Below are 16,990 nucleotides of genomic sequence, written 5' to 3' on the forward strand. Positions count from 1 at the left end.
TTTATGTGATATATGATAAGGAAAATGGCCTTTATTTCATAAAAAAAATATGTGAACATTTCTTGTCTGCAAGCAACAGTTAAAAAGTAAATTGAATCTGATTTACAAATAAAAAAAAAAAAACTTAGCATGAAAAAACTCTTTTCAGGTCACTGGTTACTTAAGACGGACAGACAGACAAAGTGATTACTCTGGGGCTTCAGCAAATCCTTGCACTAATAACCTGTATTATTGACTGTTACAGGTGTTTATTATAAATAGAACTGGAATATTGGGTAAAAAATCCTAAATATGAACCTTGTTAGCTGGATTCATGTCTGTGCTCAGTCTGAGGCTTGTTACATCCGCTGATTTGATCGTGAAGGAATACTCTCCAGAGTAGGGGGCTGTGAAGAAACCTTGCGCTCGAGATACGTAATTACTGGCGGCATGACTGAAGTAAGACTGACCGGTCTGGTGGACACTGTAGCCGGCGTCAGAGCTGGTCAGGGCTTCAATGTCTACAAGGTCAGCGTAGGCTTTAGTCTGACCAGTCCATACCTCTAAAGTCAGTCCTCGGTTACCTGTGTTATAAATAACAGTGATGTAACTTTCCATTTCTTTTACACATGTAAAACCACTGACTGTCAAATGCAATAAAATGAACTGATTATTTTTCAAGTTTCAGCTTTCTGATCAACTTTCTAAGAGGTTATATACATCAACAGTTAGCTATTTATGTTCGTTTTATATTTGTCAATTAAAGTACATAAATTATTGGATAAAGTCAGCTGAATAGAGTTTTTTTCTGCTATACATACCACAGAAATAAGTTGGTAAAGTGGCAGGTTTGGGAGGGGTAACACACTGTATCTCTGTATCAGTGACTGAGGTGACCTCACACAGAACACCTGAAACAAATCAATGACATCTTTAACATTTAGTGGTTATCAGATTTCTACTGAGTGGTTGAGAACTAAATGAAGTCTTCATGAAGACTTTATTTTTTGTTGAATAATGGAAAATTTTGAAAGTTAAGGCTGTGGCTCACCTCCAACATAGACCTTTGTGTTTGCCATGCTTCCTGTGAAATAGTTTCCTGTGATTTTGAGAGTTGTTCCCCCTGAGGTGCTCCCAGTGGCCGGGGCTACCCCTGCGATTTCAGCGTAGGTCTGGAACTGATAAATCTGTTTGTTGATGCTGACCAGCAATGTGTCCAAATTACGACAAGACCTAAAAATCAAATGAAGACATGTTTAAATAAAAACATTTTTTAGCAGTTTTAAAGTACCATTAATGTATTCATTAAGTAGTTATTTTGTGGATAATTTATTGTGCAATTTAAACATGATTTTGAAAACATTTATATGACATTGTAGCAGTATTAAAGGTGGTTCAGTTTTACATTGTATTGTAAAGTATTTTCAATGTTTGCATGACTAAAGACAAGACTGCCAGAAGAAACAAAGTACTGAAAAGTTGTTTAAAGGTTCAGGATTTGGCATGTTCAGTATTTCAGAAATTAGGCAAGTAAAGATTTTGTCCTAGTAAATTTAATATGTTCTTTTTTAGTAAGGGTGTGAAAGTTGACAAGTTGAAAATTTGTTGTTTTCAGTCAACTTAGGCAATATTTTCATATTGTCAGTCTTCATGCTTACAGTATATCTAGTGTTGAAAAAAGTATCTACACATATGTTGTTGTTTTTTTTTTTTTTTTTTGAATCCTTTTCTGGAATCTCTGAAGTTTTAATGAACTTCTTACCTCCCAAATGGTCCACCACCAACAATAAAACTGGCATTGGAATTACCTTTAAAAAAGACGAGAAAAAAAATACATATGTACATGTATATATATAAAGAATACATCCATCCATATATCAAACCACTGATCGAGAGTCTACAAAAAATACATCTTAAAATTAACATTTATACATGTATGAGTATCTCATTACATTACCTGTACTAAACTTAAAAATGCTTTATTTTCTTCATTTACTGACTTTCAAATTCAGACTTGAATATTTTCAAAGGAGTCTCTAGTTTGGAGTGATTGAATTTTGTATTATGTCTCATTTATCATTAACTGAACATAAATGACCAAATGTGTAAATAATACCAGTGTATTACTTACCAATAAAATTCCCCTGGTACCTACACTTCATTGTACCATAATCAGATGAAGATGAATCTAGCTGAAGACCATAACTGATAAACAAAAACATTAAAAAATTGATTCCATTTTAAAATTGTGTCCTAATATTCTGGCCTCATCCTAGCTCAACAGAAACATGACTTAACCTAACTTGTATCCACACTACATTTGGCTCTGACTATCATTATGACTAACTTAGTCTTCTGTTCCTTTTTTTTTTGTTTTGTTTAGTTTTTTTTTTTTAATTTCCATGTTTTTAAGTACACTGTATTATGTAGACTCTTTAGCCCCCATACAAAAAGTCCATAAATATTTTCAATTGAAAAAGGTTGTGGCTCTTCAACTACAAAAACTTGAACCCCATTCACTCAAGGATGATTATAGTAAAATTGTTGAATGTTATACTCACAAAACATCAGTTTCACCAGTTTTTATCAGATCACACAGAAGAGGGCCTGCATAAACCCGATTGATAGTTTCTTCTCTGCCATTTGAACTTGTGGCCACATTGGTGGTGTATCTGTCTGTGAACATCAGCGCCCTCATCTCCAAAATAGACTCCGGTCCCGGGGGAAAGGCAACAGGTGTCACACTGTTTATCACAGGAGTGTTCTGTTTTCTAACCTGAAATTTTAATATAATTTTATCACTGTACAAATACTGTAAATCACTTTTTATTTGCGAGAACTTTATTTTCACGTAATTACACGAGACAGTGTGCTCGCGAAAATTTAATTCTTGCATATAATAGTATTCCTTAGGATTATATAGAGCAATAACCACAATTCGTGAAAATTTTGTCTCTCTTATCAAGAACCAATGCCTATCTCGTGAAAATAAGGTATCGCGCAAATTTAGTAATCTACAGTACATAATTATCAACCTCAAAATATTTCCGAGATGGATTTAATTTAGAAACATTCTGACACTTACCTCAAACTGACAGTCACTATCCACTGAACCTCCAGTCTTACACAGTTTGTCATCAGGAATAGGTACACCATCCACAGTCACTTTAACAGTATACACCCCCTCCACCATTCCAGGCCTGGATAAACAGAAGCCTCAGTTTGTATTTAATGAAATACTGTATTACCGGTGCATATTATATGGAAGAGGGGGTATAATGTATATTTTTGATCTTACTGATGCCTGTATAACATAAAGATCAGCAATCAATGAATATTTGCTTTGCATTAAAGAAATGAATTGATGATCTAAGAAATCGGCACAATTTCCTACCTACAAATTGAACACAAATTGTGATTCTGCGGAAGTATGGAAAATAGTATGTTTACAGTATCCTCTTACATAGAATTTGTATGTCTGACTAAATGGCTTGTAATATGTAGTTCAAATTTTGGAATTTGGGAACATATTTTTAAAATCATTGTAAAAACAGAAAATTCTTAAACTGAAAGCAATGTGGAAGAAGTAAAAAAAATTGTAAAGAACATTTTTATCCGCCTGCTTATTTTAACATTGACTTACACAGTGTAACACATGATCGAATCTTCCATGGTTCCATCTTTGTTGACCAAACATTCGTATGAAGTAGTAGCTGACACAAGTTCAACCTTATTCCCTTCATTTAACTTGTCCAGGGAAAATTTTTTACCAGAGATTGTAATTCTTGTTTCTCCACACGCACTCCCAAAGTGAGGATTAATGGAGAAAACCTCAGGCCCTACACATACAACAGTGAAATGATCATTAAAAAAACATAATTTTAAGATTTGAAATTGAAATTTGAAGGGATGTGATTTTTTCTGCTATAGAAATCCTGAAGCTGTGGCCCTGGTTCTGTATGTGAATGTACAATCTCCACTGACTGCTTTTATATCAAACAATACGAGATCTGTCACAAAATTGGTTGTTTTTTTATTTTGTCAAATATTCCTGATTGTACACTTTTTCTTGCTTAAAAACATTAAGTCCGAAAAATCTGATGTTTCCTTGGCTTTTTTATGATTTTGATATTTTACATGCTAGTTTTCCTGGCTTTTTTATGATTTTGATATTTTACATGCTTGTGAGTTTTCCTGGCATGTAAAATATCAAAATCGTAAAAAAAGCAAGGAAAACGTCAGATTTTTTGGACTAAAAATATTAAGAACCTGCTACACTTATTTTAAAAAAAAATCTTTCCTGAAGCTACAGAACACACTACAAGATGTTTCACACATGCTTCGTTATAATTTTTTTATATCCAGAAAAATATGTTTTCATAACAAAAAATTTACATTTCAGTTCATGTACCCAGGTAAATAAGAACTTACCAGTATTTACGTTTTCATCAGGGGCCATACACAGGTTGTTTGAACACGTATACTCAGAAGGACAAGCAGAACAGGCAGTCCCAGTCAGGTAGGGACGCTGGTTGTTAAAATTTCCCCTGAAAATAATTTCAATTGCTTTAACAATACTACATAAAATAATTTTGAAGAAGCATTCTTTGAGGAGTAAACAGAATATTAATTCTGTCCCTGTACATTTTTCATGTCATTTAAATCTCAGCTTCAGGTATTTCTTTTGAAAGGGATATTTGAATTGGTGTCTGAACCACGCTGGCAATTGGTGAAGGCATCAGTCCAAATACAAATAACAAACTGAGCTTAATCTTCTAATTAATACGCTTACCCTGGGCCGTAGTTACAAACAACAATTGTGCCTCCATCGAAGGCGGAGCCTACCCCTGTGAAAGAGGAACATGTGTGTGCTGCACAGCCTACGTATTCCGAACTGGCCCATACCACCTTAAGGAAAAGTTCAAATATTACACCTCTATACAAACAAAAAGGAAATGCAATTTATTTTATATCGTAATAGTTCCAGATGACGTTTGTTTCATGAAGTTATTTTTCTTGCTTAAATTAATAAAAGAAATAATGAAATAAAGTGTTGTACCTGGGTGTAGTGTCCACACACAGCATTGCAGGTGTTAGAGCTATAAGTATAGTCACTTTTCTCATCATCCCAGCTCTGAACCACACTAACTGGATTAGCTGAACCTGATATCAACAAAAATCTGGATTAGCTATACCCGATATCAACTAAAATCTGGATTAGCTGCAATTTCATGCATATTTTCAAATTGATTTAATTGATTACTGTAAACCAACTTTTATTCGCGTGTGAGAAATTTTCGCGAGGTTCGAGAGACCCTCGTAATCATGAATATTTATCACTGCAAACCGGTCCTTCAAGTCTCTATGACTATTAATTACAGATATAAAAAACTTATTCGTGAAAATTAATAGTCGCGAAGTAGATTAGTAGTTTACTCCTGGTTAATCGCGAAATTAAGTTGTTGTGAATAAAAGTTGGTTTACAGTAGTTTATCTAAGTGTAATTGATGGCTTTGATTGCTAAGTTGCAATCACCCCAATAATTGAATGTTCCAGCATTATTCATGCATGAGTACATTCCACTACTTATGATACTTCAGAGATGGAAAACACAAATTTTAAAAGACTTGTTTTATTTTTAATTTTGATTGATAAAATTGTGTTTGATTGACAATTCAAGGACGATAAGAACCTTTTAGTTCATAACATTTTTAATTCATTTATTACAATCTTAAATTATTTTTTTTTATTTATTTTTTGAAAACAAAAAAGAAAGAAACGCAGTAAGTAATTTGTGTTATGTACAAATCAGATTGAAACTATAACAACTGAACAAATGAAAGGATATATCTTTGATATTAAAGTACAGTAAAATTTGTTTCCAACATTCATTGCCAAGATTTTTATATAAATGTGTTCCTAGGGAAAAATCCTCCAAGTAACTAGGTACTCCTTAAAAAAAAATTAGAGGTTAACTGGTCAAGTGTCAAGTTTGAAGCATACTCACTTTGCGAGGTTAAATACAAATTTTCTCCAACGTAATTGAAATCTGATGTTAGAGCCTGTGTCTCCGTCGTCCTTGCTGCATTGTGTCCCCAGATACATTTCTTTGCGTAGTTTTCTGCCACGGTGGCTAGAGCATTGCTCCATTTCTGGATTTGAATAGAAATAGCATTTTAATTTTCTAACCAAGAAAAGTTCATGCAGGTATTGAATGACTTCAATATCAATTAAGGCTTTCAGAATTGTTAAAAATAATCTGAAATCTGTAGTTTAAAAAAAATTATCAAAATAATTTAAAACAAAAACTGTTTTTCGTGCAACATTTTTAAAAGTAGGGCTGGGCAATAATATCGATATTTCAATATATTGCTATACAATGACACAAAATATCGTATCGCAGTACGATTTTGTAATATCGATATATTGGCAATATGCTTAGATTAAGGAATTTTGTCATTAAGTATAAGAATAGACTTATGAAAGTTTGTTATTAAGCCAAACAGTAAGACAGAAGTTTTGTGGGAGCATTTCAGAGCATAACTTAGATGAAATCAACAAGATTTTTTTCCGTGTTCAAGGTTACTTATCACAGTTATGTACATTTTGCATGTAAATTAAGTAAATATGGTAAGAAGATGCCATTTTAATTACATTGAAAATATTGCAATACATATCGCAATACAATTTAAAATATCGCAATATATCGCAATACGAAATCTTGGGCCAATACCCAGCCCTATTTAAAAGAAAATTAAACAGTGAATAAAGTAATTTACACAACAAAATAAAGCAGGGGTTGAGTGCAAATAACACATGTACCAGGTACAGGTACCTATGTCACATTAGAGAGGTTTAGTTACACATTTTGTGGCAAACTTGTACACATGGCATCATCATTTGTTGTGTTCTTCGACATCATGAATTCAAATCTGACGTGTAGCTACAAGTTTTGGAGCGTGCAATAGACTACATGTATCTTCACATACGACATAAACAAGTAAAGTTACCTATTTAATTCTTTATTTCTCGATTCAGTTGATTGATTTTTTCAGCAATAAAACAAGAACAGGATCTAAATATTTAATGAATGATAATTCAATGATTCCATCAAAAACTTTGTATTTTTAGCAATGAAAACTGATACCATGCAAGCAGCATTATTTTGTGCGCAGTATTCATTTGAAGAAAACCCCACCCAAGCAATAAAAATCCTTCGTGGTGAATTTTTCCTTAATTTTTTATTCAAACCCCATTCTGACACTTCTAATGTTATAATCTTTAATTTTTATTTCAAATAAAATTTTTCCTATAAAATAACATGTACCTTTAGCCTATGCATTTTAGGACAACAAAAAGAATACCTTCTCTCCACTTACAAATAAGTAAGAAATTGTCAAAGGTACTTGAAATTAACAAAAATATAACTCCACACCTAATAAGGTATGGGTAGTATGTTTTAATAAGAACAATATGTTATGTCAAGTGCCTGTGGAAATTGTATCTAATTATTAACTATTTTTCCCTTTTATACTAGCAAATACTATTTATTTGTAAATAGCAAACATGTAACAAAAAAAGTAAAAACAAAAAAGGGGGGTCTGACACATATTTTGATTATAACAATGAATCAGTGTATTAAATTTTATTCCATGCCTCCTTTCTAGACATCATTATGATTGAGCTCTTACATTTTATCCTTTTCGAAAGTTTTTCTTTTTTGTTGGACCCCCCTCCCAAAAGTGCAGAATGTGGTCGCTTTTTATTTTTTTGTTGTTGTCAATATGGTATCTTTATGACTGCCCCCATTTTTTAAAGTGTTGCAGAAAAGCTTATCCTGTAGAGATAAACAAAATATTTAGGGTTTCACTGCAGTGAAATGACAATACATATAATAATTATTCATTATTTTTCATATCTATGATTTTCAATTCACCTTTGATTTTTCTAAATTAGAAATCATAAATACAATGCCTTACAATTAATTTACTGTACTCAACTTTCTTGAAAATTTGCATGCACATGTATGTAAAACTAAATCATATTATTGACGTTGATATCAAATATAACTTGTACATCAAAGTTTCGTGTACATGTTGTTATGTCACTTGTAATTAAACCTCTCTCTTATGTGACACATGCATCTTATATATGATATTAATTAATGCCTGTGAACAAATAAGCATTCAAAATGTCTGGTCACTTTCTTGCAAATGAAGGAATTGTCCTGGTAGCAGAACAACCAGTCTGACAATTAATGGCATTGTTAATCCCTGGGTGTTTTCAACTATGTTCAACTCAAATGCTAAAATTAAATTTTTTAACTTTGATAAAATATGGATGTGTCTCACCATTTTCAACATATTAGTTGCTGTTGGAATGACACTAGCCCTGGCATTGTTGTGTGCATCTAAATATTGCTGTTGTGTAGCGGCGGGGGTTTCTCGTTTCTGTCGAGGGCTGCGTACCACCCTTGTCCTACCCTGGGGATTGCTAATCTGGAAAAGATGTCCAGAATATATCACCACTTGTGCAAATGAAACATCACCAAGCTGAAAAGAATCTTCACTCTTGTCAAACATGTCCTATATATTACTGTCACAGATTAACTCCATGACCTACCTCCAGTCCCAGCGAGGGGTCATCCTCAGCAACGCTTACTCTATATACCTCAGAATCCAAAGCACCTGCACATTAAAAGAAGAAAGTGTGCAAATCATAATACTCACTTTATATTCTTTGTTTAAAAAGATTTTATATCTATGGTTCTGATTCACACCAACTGTAATTCTATTACATGGAAAAATTTTGTATCTTTCTTTTGCAGCACTTTATCAAGTGGTGTTATGAAGAGTTTGGTCTTTTTTGTATCTATAATGTAGGGGTATCAAGTACTTTCATCTTTTGAATCAAAGGAGATATCAAATTACACATGTGTATTACCTGTGATAAGACCTTTCTAAATACACTTCTTTCAGTATCATTTTTTAAAAACCCTACCATTTTACCTTCTTTTAATGCACATACTGCAACCTGTGCATGTTGAGATGGGGTAAGGGGGGGGGGTAGCTAACTAATCTCAGCGAGATTCGGGCTAAACCTACACCCCGTCTTTGCAAAAAAGGGGACTAAGCCCTCCCTAGCCCCCCAGGCCCCTCCGTTTCTGACACCTATGATTATCATTCTTAAGAACCCTCTCTACACTGCACACTAAAGAGTTCTGATTCTATAGTATTTTTTTGCAGTTAGAGTGATCTGCCCTTAGATCTAAATTTTTTAAATTAGAAATTCACAGTTTATTACACAATTTGAATCAATTCAGGTATCCTTAACATTAATTGAACATGTTATTTACATGTATTTTCTCTATGGAAGTAAACAACAGTGATTTCTATTCACTGATACTGTGTTGTGTTTGATTATTTTTCCTGGGGCCATGGGGGTAAATGCAACGCACCATATGTTGAAAGTCATATAAATAAGCTCAACACCTTTATAGAATATATTTTTCTCAGTATCCAAAAAACATTTTGTACTGGTGTAGAGAGGGTCCTTAAAGACTGGAGTAAGATAAAGATTGTTAAACCGATAACCTCTCTGTACTCACATCCTCAACAGCCCTTGGAAATAATGCTACACGTGAAATACTAATTGATTTAAAAGTGTTTTTCCAATACTGGCTATAAAAATAGCTGGCAAATACACGGAAACGTGTGAAAGAAATGGAGGATGGAAAAGCTGAGTACCATGACTTTCGTAAGTTAGCAATTTTCCCGCACCGGATGTCAAATACGAAATGTAAAGCGGGAATTGAAAATGGGCAATAAATTTCCCGTAAAACCACAAGCGCACGTTGTTTCATACAGTACTCTAGTTTTCTACTATACGATAACGTAACAAAATATGTTAGGGTTGAATCTAAGAAATTTGGTTGGGTATGATTTTTTTGTAGAGATAAGAGATCTAAAAAAAAAATAATTATTTTTCTTGAATTTTTGTTTAAAGTAAGATATGTAAATACTTTTAGTGTTAAAATATCTTTTATAGTATAAGCAAAGTTACTGCACATTGTGTAAAGTCTTCTTTATAAGTTACTGTACAGTGTTTAAAAGCCTTTTTAAATCAAATTTTAGTTTGTTTATCACTTCTAATTTTATTTTTACTCTACTACATTAGAATAAGTTTTAGTGACTGTTTTTTCATCACTTTACTCCTTTTAATTTTAATTTCATGTCTTTTATAAAACCACCTTCTTGGGACACAGGCACTTGTTTCATATACGGGATACCCCCTACTTAGTAAATATAAGTACGGGGTATCCCGTATACGAAACAAGTGCCTGTGTCTTGGTAGTTAGAATAATCTAACTGTGTCTCGGTACAGGCCCTCACCACAGTTAGAATACGTCCCATATACTTGTAATGTAGCAAATCGGAGCGGATCCGCTCCGAAACGATTTTGAAGAATATAAAATGATTTGCACAGGGAATAACTACCAAAATAATCAAAACAAACCTTCTTGAGATTGCTTATGCCTTTTATCCCAAAAAATAATCCATATAAACCGGGTCCGTAGGACAATATCATTTTAACGATAGAACATTCTATCTAAGATATCTCGTGCGGCTTGACGTTCGAAGTGGCTGATCTCAAGTGTTTTTGATGGTACAACTTAGATAGAATTCTAACTAGTGTCTTGGGTGCTCCTTATACATAGGAGGGAACTCTAGTACTGAACTGAACTCTGCCGGCCAGGGTTTAAAACGTTAGGCCTGGGATATTCATAAGTCTTACCTACTCATAATTATCTTGAAAAATTATTTGGAACCTTTTTGAAACTTTTTTGTTCCCCCGCTTTAACTGAAAGTGCTTGATATTAATTTCGGTTTTTCTGTCCATCCGCCTGTCGATCTGTAATAACATTTCTGTCTGTAACACAACATCGTCGCAAACCACGGGTTTTGAGTTCGCAAGCTAGAGAATCCGCGTAAATCATCTGTGGGTTACTGACGATGGTAACACAACTTTACACAACAATTCTGAGGTTAAAGGTCAAGGTAATTAATTCATTATCGGCCGCAGCAACGGCTGATCTATTTGTGGTTGTGTTAGAAAGTGCACATGGGGAAATGAGATGTTATTATTTTATTAGTTCAGTAAAATAATTCTCAAATGATTACATTATAAAATCATGAGTAAAATATTTTAAAAACTTACTTTAAACGTGTAATTATGTTTCAATTTCATTATCATTTCGCATCAGATAATTGATAATTTATGGTTGAATAAAAAGAGTTTACAATAGGAACTCTCCATCCTGAGAGTGTGTAACATACAAAAGGATACAGTCGTGATTTTCCGGATAATAATGACGTGGTAAAAGTGCATGGTGAATAAAAAATTGAAAAGTTGCTCAACTAATAAAAACTTGTTTGAATATGCTGTACACCTGCGAATGACACAAAGATTATTTTTATACATTTTGCACCGCGCCATGCAGCATAGCCTACTCTGCATGCAGAAACCAGTGACAAAAATCCAGGGTATCAGCACGTGGTTCATCTTAAGATGCATACATCTTTATTTTGATAACAATAACTCCTCATATTAATCATTGACCTTTTTTAGATCGATAAATTCATTTAATGAGCAAATGAACTAAATTTGTATATAATTTTAAAAAAATTATTATTTAGTTTGCTTTGAAGAAGTCATGAAATAAAAATGATCACTATTTCAGCTTTGAATATCCTGTGCTTTCCTTGCATGGATGCTTTGAATTGTGAAAGTACTTTTTTGACATGCTAAATTTTGTTAGCGGCCGATTTGATGCTTTGCATCAATTTTACTTGTAAATTCTATGTTTTAACACTTTCGTTTCAGCGCGATATTTAGCTGCAGAACTGTAGCTCTCTGCTTGAAAAAATTCGGACAGATAAAGCACATGAAGCAGAGAGCTACAGATCCAAGCGTTGTAAAATCCTCCGATTTACGCCGATGATTTTTTTTGTCGCTCACTACGGGTATTTTTTTTTTTTTTTGTATTTTATACTTTGCCAGCTTTGAAATTAGTTTTAAGTGGCATTTAACAATTAATCATACATTAATATTCCTGATAATTTACTTACCTCTAAAAGCTAACAAAATTTAATGGGGGCATGATTAATCTTGATAAAATATTTTTTAAATTTGTTATAGAGAGTGAAAAAAATCTTTTTCGTGTTGTGTTTTGACAGACCTTCTAATAACTTCTCATTTTGATTAACCTAATATTTTATTGTGAATATAGTATGAGAATGCTCAGTGAGAACCCCGCCCCTTTCACACACGCATACTGGTATTTTTTATTAAACGTTGTCTTCAGTCAAATCAAATCCTTCTACGTTAATGCTGTTTTTTTTCTAAATGTCTGAAAAAGTTGGAATCTGCACAGCCGCCCCCTCTCCCTTCAACAATACCCCGACAAAAATAGGATTTTATTGTGTGGGCAATTCCCTAGGTTCAGTCGCGGATCTAGACATTTTTCAAAGGGGGGAGAAAAGAGTTGTTATAAGGTACATGTAAGTTTAATAACTTAATAGGATACAGCGGTATACTATGGTTTTTAAAAGTGGGAGGGTGATCACCCTGGGGAAAAATTTGTATGTATTACCTTAGAGTTTTTGACAAAGAAAGGAAAAATAATAAATCTCCGAAACTGAAAATCCTTTTTAAGCGGTTAGCTTCGCTAACCGCTTTATGGCATGTGTCCGATTTTAATCGACACCGGAAACTTCCATAAGGCGCTACCTATCGACAACGGAAACTTCAACAAAGCCTCTACCTAGTACCTATGATTTGTTTCTAACACATATAACATATGTTAAATAAAATCAAGACTATCAAAACAACATAATCTTTCGGTTTTTTAAATTTTTTTCTGATTTTGTTTGTCAATGAAATAAATTTATAATTGTTGTATTAAAAAAAGTTTATGTATAGGAGCATTTGGTGTCGAGATTAAATTTCCGTGACATCAGCTGATGGCGATCGGGCCCTGTGACGAAATTCGAAGTCAGCATGAAGTTTAGCTGATAACATTACCAACGCGTTAGATTTAAACTTTAGGAAGAAATGTATAGCGAGAAATATCATATTTGAACCCAGTGCTACACGAAAACCAGTAGGCATTTCCGATTTATGTGTTAAATTGAAGCCTGAATCGAACAGGTGGTCAAAATGGCGTTGGACACCTTGTGTATTTATATATAGAGGGGGTAGAATGTTTCGATATTTGGCTAATTTAGAGACTTACTGATAAAAATGCAGGTGCCTGTGATTAATTATAAGGCACCCCTCATGAACAATAAATATTTGACCGAATTATGCTACTGGGCACAGGGAGGACGGGTTAATTACTGGCTAAAGGGGTTGAAGGTTATTACCGACTGCAAAACATCGGAGAATCTCTCGATCGAGTTTCATTTTCCAAAATATTAAGGCATCCCTTTAATTAACTTAAGTAATACTAGTACACGAAGAAAGCCTTTATATAAAAATACTGAATACATCTGTAAGTTGTACAGTTATGGATTACTTCCATAATGAAACGTTTGTTTTCTTCTCCTTTTTTTGTCAATTGAAATCATTTAAAAGATGATAAAAGCTTTGTTTCCAGGGATAAATTCTGTACTCAGTCTAATTATTACAAACGATTTTAAACGATCACATTTTTATTCAAAAAAAAAATAATAATGGGAGCCTGAAAATACTAAAATTAATTCTAAAAAATTGGAGAAAAAAATTTAATCGGCATTCGATCCTTTTCTAAAAATCAGCCGATATAAAATATGCACAGAAAAAAGAGGCATGAAAAATCTTGACGATAAGCACAAATTGAAAATTATATCTAATGAATGATTATTTTTGAAAGTTTGCTAAATTCCTATGCAAGGTATAAGTTGTAAAAATACTTTTTAAATTTGAATTTGTCCATTATCATTTTGAGCCTTTGAGAAGAAATAAAAATTAAGATACAGATGCTTACAGATATATTGAGAGAAATTCGCATACTTGTTTTTAGTAAAAAAAAAAAAAAAAACAAACAAAAAACAATGTATTGCTTATGCGACATATTGAAGAAAGTGACAATGATACCTAGGTAATTTTTGCAATGGACAATTAAATTGTTTGTTATACACTGACTTTTAGTGAACCTTTGAATTTTTGAAATATTTTTTTTTTTTTTTAACAATATTTCATGAAAAATATTTGCCAAATACTCAGTATATGTTCGTTTATACACTGCATATCGTGCAAGACTCTGTTTTAAATAATTGTCATACACCATTTACTTATTCGAACATTTAATTGTATGAAAAGTCAATAATGTACATTTCTTAAAACTTTATTATCTTGTTTACTTGTCTTTCTTCCTGTGAGAGAAATTGTTCATAATATTAATAAACAGATGTACTCAGTATCTGTATCAAAATACAGAATGAACAGTGATCGGTCTCAAAAGAAAAACGGATCCTTGAAAGTTCCGGTGCCTAGGAGAAGTAAGCATCCCCGATGACAGGTCACACCTGCTGACCCGCAGTGAGCCTACGAAACTGAAGCTCTCTGAAATTAATTAATTCTCTGCTCGTCCATCCGTTTTTCTCAGACTAGCCAGCTAAAGATCTATATACAGTATACTCCAAATCAATTAATCTAAAGAATTTGAATTATCATTTTATTTTCTTTTTGAGTTGTTTGCTATAGTAGCCTTTACAGTTACCTAATTTCAGAATCAATAGAGCATGAAAGCCAATAAAATTTGCAACATCAACATAATTTTTTTTTTGTTCTGAGCACTTTTGGACGCCACCAATGGAGACAATTAGGGAGAAATTTTTGAAATTGAACTTCCTGTCTTTCAAACTGAAAATCTCAGGTTGATATTTTGAAACAAACATTTGTGACATCAGTCTGGGATGTTATTGGTTATACCATTTAGTTAAGTACCACAAAATTCAGTGTGTCTGCTTCTTCGCTGATGACACTGGAAAAAGATATGCATGCCTACTTTAAAATCATCATTCAATGCATTTTTTGTTATTGTACACTGTACATATTCGATGAAAGCATGCTAACCGCTTTTCAGTACTTTCAGTACTTTGATTTGTAAGTGGCAGGGCCGGTGTGGTTCCGTTTTGTTTTCAAAACAGAATTTCTCCATATAATACTACAATAGCATTAATATATAACAAACATTTGGGATACTTCTTGCTCTCTCTTTTTAGCAAATCTAAGGGTGGGGTGGGGTGTCAACTTCCGAACACCCCCTCTGCATCTCCCAATCTTATAGTCTCTGTACAAAGCGACCATCAGAATATCGGAGGGAAACAAAGATCTTATTTTAATTAGATTTTTGTTGATCCTTTAAAAAAATGTATAATTTCGATTTTTATTAGCTGCAGAACTGTAGCTCTCCGAAAAAATATTTATTTACAGACCAGAGAGCTACAGTGCCCCCCATTGAAAAAACTGACTTAACTGTATATCTATTGCGCGCAAAAAAGTGCGCTGTTTCTCGATTTATTTCTCCGTGTTTTTAAAACTGTCATCCCAAAATATTACTAAACGTTTGTTCCTAACATATTCTTTCACTGTTTCAACAACAAAACAATGCATATAAATGTTTTTAATAGCCATTCTTTCCCTGAAATTGAAATCATTGAAAATTTCGCCCATTTACACACGTATGGCGCCATTTTGGTTTGCATGATAATTCGGTCCAACGCGCTTCGTACAGAGGTAAACTATGAAAGTACTTGATAGAGGAGTAAGGAATATTTTGAAATCTAGTTTTTTGCAATTGAGGTAAGATATTTGGAAGAATTAATCCAGAATCGAGCGCACTTTTTTGTGCGCATTAAATATACATTTTTTTTTCAATGGGTGGCACTGTAGCTCTCCGGTTTGTCAATATACATTTTTTTTTTTTTGGAGAGCTACAGTTCTGCAGCTAGTCTTTATAGGCTTTGCATTTTTTGCACCTTTCAATTCAATTCAATACGTTTCCAACTATATTTGACCTAATAGCCATTCGAATTCTTTTAACTGAAGTTCTCAGATTCATTAATATCTTAATTGTGGCGCCATACTGACAGGTAAAAATCCAATGGGTTCTTTTTAGGAGGGGGGGGGGTCTGCGACAAACCAAACATTAAAGCCTGATACACTCTCTCCATTCTCTTTGAATTTATTTACATGTATATTAATTTTTGACCTTTTTTTAAACAAAAAAAAAAAAAAACTAAATTGACACTTTACCTGCTAGGTTAAATCTCATTTTTTTTTTTAGCGGGGGGGGGGGATTCCCTTCCAAATAAAAGAAAAATGACCAACGAAAAATAGAGAAATACGGGGAAAAATAAATGAATTAAGAAAATAAATAGGATAATCAAAGACATAAATCTATTCTTACCGTAGACAGATCTTGAAATAATACATTGGGTAAGAAAAACACAGAGAATCGTCGTAAAAACAATGGTTGGCTTTCTTCTCTGTTTGCAGTATGCCATGATAGATAAAAGTCTATAAAGTGTTCACAAAAATTAAGTTTTAAAATTTTATATCCTGTTCGCGTTAATGGATTTTGAACTTTAACTCTTGATTTCTGTTTGATTAGTCAGGGTGAGCATTTTGTGTGAGATTTTTGACAATAAAAATACGTGTGAAATATTCTGTCCAATGATGTACTTTCATTAAAAAAGTATGACTCAACATGTTTCAAAGCAGGGGGAGATTGCAGCATTTCTTTGATTTTGATATACATACATGGCAAACAAGGGAAAAAATTGTGCCATGTTAGTCTGTCTGCAGCGGATCGTTAGTTTATTTAATTGTAAACACATTTAAGAAATCATTTAAAACGCATTTAAAAATTACAGTCCATCGGTCGCATTTGTTGTTTTCTTTATTTCTATATTTTCAAACTTTAAAATAATTTCATTTTTATATTTAAAATAGCATAAAAATTGAT

General features: G+C 33.0%; 2 protein-coding genes across 2 annotated transcripts in view; both read right to left on the bottom strand.

Annotated features, from left to right (window-relative positions):
• The window catches only part of LOC134262465 (fibrocystin-L-like), a 45,015-nt gene extending 40,495 nt beyond the window's left edge, over positions 1 to 4,520 (bottom strand). Inside the window, exons 1-9 of the mRNA XM_062744855.1 lie at positions 4,411 to 4,520; positions 3,623 to 3,818; positions 3,065 to 3,179; positions 2,541 to 2,755; positions 2,111 to 2,184; positions 1,742 to 1,787; positions 1,031 to 1,212; positions 801 to 890; positions 298 to 563 (exon numbers count right to left, since the gene is read on the bottom strand). Of these exons, the coding sequence (XP_062600839.1) occupies positions 298 to 563; positions 801 to 890; positions 1,031 to 1,212; positions 1,742 to 1,787; positions 2,111 to 2,184; positions 2,541 to 2,755; positions 3,065 to 3,179; positions 3,623 to 3,818; positions 4,411 to 4,438 (1,212 nt within the window). The 5' untranslated portion in view covers positions 4,439 to 4,520. The remainder of the gene's footprint in view (positions 1 to 297; positions 564 to 800; positions 891 to 1,030; positions 1,213 to 1,741; positions 1,788 to 2,110; positions 2,185 to 2,540; positions 2,756 to 3,064; positions 3,180 to 3,622; positions 3,819 to 4,410) is intronic.
• A 247-nt stretch (positions 4,521 to 4,767) lies between these two features.
• LOC134262463 (glioma pathogenesis-related protein 1-like) lies at positions 4,768 to 16,529 on the bottom strand. Its single transcript, XM_062744853.1, has 6 exons — positions 16,433 to 16,529; positions 8,602 to 8,666; positions 8,331 to 8,477; positions 5,987 to 6,131; positions 5,039 to 5,142; positions 4,768 to 4,887 (listed from the first exon to the last, which is right to left on the bottom strand). Exons 1-6 carry the CDS (start codon positions 16,527 to 16,529, stop codon positions 4,768 to 4,770), a joined length of 678 nt encoding a protein of 225 aa, XP_062600837.1.
• Positions 16,530 to 16,990: the final 461 nt, after the last annotated feature.

The sequence above is a fragment of the Saccostrea cucullata genome, unplaced genomic scaffold, assembly GCF_032062105.1.
Source record: "Saccostrea cucullata isolate Sc308-1 unplaced genomic scaffold, CSIRO_AGI_Scuc_v1 ctg369, whole genome shotgun sequence".
Classification (NCBI taxonomy): domain Eukaryota; kingdom Metazoa; phylum Mollusca; class Bivalvia; order Ostreida; family Ostreidae; genus Saccostrea; species Saccostrea cuccullata.